Source organism: Suricata suricatta, chromosome 14, assembly GCF_006229205.1.
Source record: "Suricata suricatta isolate VVHF042 chromosome 14, meerkat_22Aug2017_6uvM2_HiC, whole genome shotgun sequence".
NCBI classification, from domain to species: Eukaryota; Metazoa; Chordata; class Mammalia; order Carnivora; family Herpestidae; genus Suricata; species Suricata suricatta.
In genome coordinates, this window is record NC_043713.1 from 87,993,521 (window position 1) to 87,997,610 (window position 4,090).

At 58.6% G+C, this 4,090-nt stretch overlaps 1 protein-coding gene across 3 annotated transcripts in view; it reads right to left on the reverse strand.

Moving 5' to 3' along the window:
• STX2 (syntaxin 2) overlaps nt 1-4,090 on the reverse strand; it is a 26,322-nt gene that overhangs the window by 6,475 nt on the left and 15,757 nt on the right. For all 3 annotated transcript variants that reach the window (XM_029922001.1, XM_029922003.1, XM_029922002.1), the window contains exons 7-9: nt 2,963-3,036; nt 2,722-2,859; nt 470-580 (exon numbers count right to left, since the gene is read on the reverse strand). In XM_029922001.1, coding sequence (XP_029777861.1) covers nt 470-580; nt 2,722-2,859; nt 2,963-3,036 — 323 coding nt within the window. The remainder of the gene's footprint in view (nt 1-469; nt 581-2,721; nt 2,860-2,962; nt 3,037-4,090) is intronic.

Consider the following 4,090-nt stretch of genomic DNA (forward strand, 5'->3'; position numbering starts at 1 on the left):
GAGCCCGCACAGGACGGCCAGGCCGGGGGCTCGGTGTCCACTTCTGCACCGGGGGCGGGGGGCGGAGAGCAGCTGCACGAGGACGCCCCGGGACTCGGGCACAGACGGCGACTCGCAGAGCCCGAGCGGGGCCGCTACGGGGGGCCCTTCCTCCAGACCAGACACGCAGCCAGATCCCGGGGAAAGAGTCCCGCGTTCGAGGCACAGCACGTGCCCCGAGGGCTCTGAGGACGTCTGGTCCCGTTAGCCTGGCGCCGCCCGCCAGCTGCCAGCCCAGACACGGAGGAGAAACGGCAGGCGGCCGGGCTGGGCGCTCGATCCTCGGAACACAGAGTCACGGTCAACACGCGCACGAGACAAACTTTAAAACCTTTTGGCAAAAGAATCGCCTTGGTTTACGAATGAAATGAGAATTTAAGAAAGAGAAATGGAGGGAAGTGGGTGCTTTAATTCTTAAACCCAAGCTCACCCTTCTGGCTTTGCTGTGATACTTAATCGCCCTTTTCGTTTCTTCTTTAGCGCGCTCTACGTAGTCCGTGGCGTTCATAACGTTTTTTTCTATGTTGTTGATCATTTCGCCCTAGAAACAAAAAGTTCCAAACTCAGAGGACCTCCTCCCCCGACGTGAGCGTGGACCCTCGGCCGCCAGGCACCGACGACCTCTTCCCATGAACCTGACGTGCACATGACGGAGGCCAATGGCTTTCACCCACGGAAACGTGAGAACATTGGACACGTGCCCATGCGATGCGACTGGAAGGTAATTTACACTTAAAATCGCGTGAACAGGGACGCGAGGGCATGCGCCCCACACACGCCTCGCCGCGCTCACCCAGGCGAGCCCGGTCCCCCGCCGCTGCCACATCCACACTAGGCACAGGGACGTCCCTCCTGGGCGCAGGAGCGTGTGGCGATTTCTTTAAAACATCGGTCTGTCTGACACCAACTGTGCCAAGCGAAGGAAACGCAGGGGGCGAGGCGGGCGCAGGGAGGTGACGGGGAGGGAGACGGTGCCTGGCTCTCCGTCCACGGCAGACTCCCTGCGGCGGCGACAGGGCGGCGTTGGGAGAACGGCGCATCGTTAGCTCGCGCGCTCAAGCTTACTAGTGGCTCTGACTCTACGCGCACTTGAATTAGACGCGTGAATACAGTGCGTTCCTAACAGACTTCTACAGGGAAGCGGTGACACAGAGCTGACAATGTGGCCCTTTTCCCAATGGAGCCTCAGCGATATACTCGGTGTAGAGACGTTATAATTAAGGTCTAAAGCGCTCTAAGGTCGTTCGTAATTACAAACACGACGCAGGGGCCTCCTGGCCCAGCCGCCCTTCGGAACCCTTCCCGAAAGCAGCTGGCGGGGACGAGCCTGCTGGTGTGGGTTCCGCGAGGCCCCCCCAGACCAGAGAGGGGAGGCTGCCCGCGGCCGCGCTTTCCCGGAGCGGTCGCACGGACCGGAGCCTTTCACGCAGTGGATGACAAACGTCCTCCACACAGTGTCCTCCAGAAGGCCGGTGACCCGCGTGGAGAGTGAGCCCCGACACGAGGGGTCCTCTGTCGCCCTCATGCGCTCCGGAAAACAAGCTGGCCAGGTTTTCAGCTCCCAGGACGGCTCCTGCAGAGCGCATCCGAAACCAGCCTGCGGGCGAGTGAGGACGGGTCTGCCTGCGGGGGCTGCGTGGGCGCTCCCAGGGCACAGGCGTCAGCCGGACCCTGAGCCCCGAGCCAGGGAGCGGCGCGTGCCTGGGCCACGGAGGGCCCGCCGGAGAGTCGGGGAGCAGGGCTCACGTATCTGCACCCCTAACGGGAACACATCAGCTTGTGGTTTACGCAGAATTTTATGTTTGTTACGATTTTTCTACACTTCTTCTGTCCTCTCGTGGGGAAGCCTGCACACCCCGGAGTTGCCCGCCCTCCCCGCCTGCCAGTGGGTCGGACCAAGAACACCCTGGGGAGCACAGACTCTGTGTCGTGGACGATGCCCCTCAGGCCTACCCTTCTAGAAACTTCTAAAACACTCCTCCCGATTACTGTTGTACCACGGGCTCCTTGTAGAAAACCTGAAGATACATGCGTTTTAGAGAAAAAATTAAGGGGCGCCTAGGGGGCTCAGTCGGAAGCGTCCGGCTTCACTCAGGTCAGGATCTCAGTCCGTGGGTTCGAGCCCCGCGTCGGGCTCTGGGCTGACAGCTCGGAGCCTGGGGCTGCTGCGGATTCTGTGTCTCCCTCTCTCTCTGACCCTCCCCTGATCACACTGTCTCTGTCTCTCAAAAATAAACGTTAACTTTAAAAAAAAAGAGGAGAATATTACATCCCCACAGGCCCACTGTTCGCGCACTATCTGGAGTATCTCGTTCCCTCCGTGCACACTGTGTTACGGAGCCCAGGCCACACATACACGTCCGCACCCGTGCGTCACACACGACCCTACGAACACACTGAGACTGTGCCGCTCCCTCTCCACTGGAATCCCCGCCTGGCACTTGCACGCCGGACTGAAGCTCTCCCTGCACAGAAGTCTGGCGCCCAGGGCCACCAGGGGGCTGTCGTGTGGACCACAGAACACGCGGGTGAGCCAGCCCCTCGCTGTCCTGGGACAGCGCTGCACTCGGCTCCTGAACAGCGACAGAGGGTCCGCACTACTGGCTTTCTGACTCGGGGGCACCGGGGTCTGCCACGTCACCCGGGGCAGGCGTCCGCCCCCGAGGAGAGCATGTGCCCTACCTGGGTCTCCACGAACACGGCCATGTCCGTGAACATCTCGTGCAGCTCGCGGATGCTGGTCTCCAGCTTCATGATGTCCTTGTGACGAGACTCAATTTCATTGAGAGCTTGTCTAGTGATCTGGGAATCTGATATGATCTTGGGGAAATAAACACAAAAGAGAAAGGCCGATGAACCCGGCGGCTCCGGGCGTGGAAGCGCACGCGTGTACGCACAGGGCCGCGGCCCCCCGGGCACTCACGTCTGCGGTGAAGACGGAAGGGCTCCCGCTCTCCAGCATCTCCTCCAGCTCGTCGTTGGTCGTGGCTCTTCCAGCTGCGAGACGGACACAATTCCCGCCCAGGACGGGCCGACATCACAGGACCGTTCGGGGCGCCGGCGGCTCCGGCGGCTCCGGCGGCTCAGCGCCCGGCTTCCGCTCGGGTCAGCATCTCACAGACCCTGCGTTCGAGCCCCGCGTCGGGCTCTGGGCTGACAGCTCGGAGCCTGGAGCTGCTTCCGACTCCGTGCCTCCCCCTCTCTCTGCCCCTCCCCCGCTCGCTCTCCCTCCCTCTCTCAGATAAGTAAACATTGAAAAATTAAAAATGACTTTTTCAACCATAAGTTAGCAACTAAATCTGAGTTAATTTTTTATTTTTTTGAGAGGAGAGGGGCGAGAGAGAACCCCAAGCAGGCTCCAAGCTGTTAGCACGGAGCTGGACACATAAACTGTGAGATGGACTGTGAGCCGAAAATGGAGAGTCGGACGCTGAACCGACTGAGCCACCAGGCGCCCCAGGTGTTAACATATTTATGCAAATTTGCACTGACCTTTCAGATACGTTTTCTTAGGGGAGTGTTAATGCTGAGAGAAATTAACAACAAAATTAAGAAGCACGAAGAATTTGGAAACTCCGATAAAAAACTTATAACTAGAATGAATTAAAACCCCTAACTTGAGTCTGAATGAGTAACAACTACAGAAAGGGCGCTGACGTGTGACGTGTGACTTGGCGCACGCTGGTTTTCGCAGAAGTCTCACTCAGGCTTACGGAAAGAGGGGACCAGCCCACGTGATCCCCGTCTATTAGGAGGTCGTAAAGAAAGACTGCAGGTTAGAAGCAGGTGCTTGAATACTTGCTATGTTTCGGTCGTTACATTTTTCCTTAAGTTAAATGTATTCTCTACAAAGTATGGTCACAGGTTTTGGGAAAACCCTAGTTGATTGCTGGAATCCTTTACAATTTGTGTCACACATAAAAAAAGTTACAGGAGTAAACGTCATGATGATCAAACGGCCACAGCAGCATGGTTCCTGGGGCCGTGCGTGGGAACAGCCCGCCGCCCGCCGCCCGGCACGGGCACACGCGGCCCACGGGCACCGCGCAGC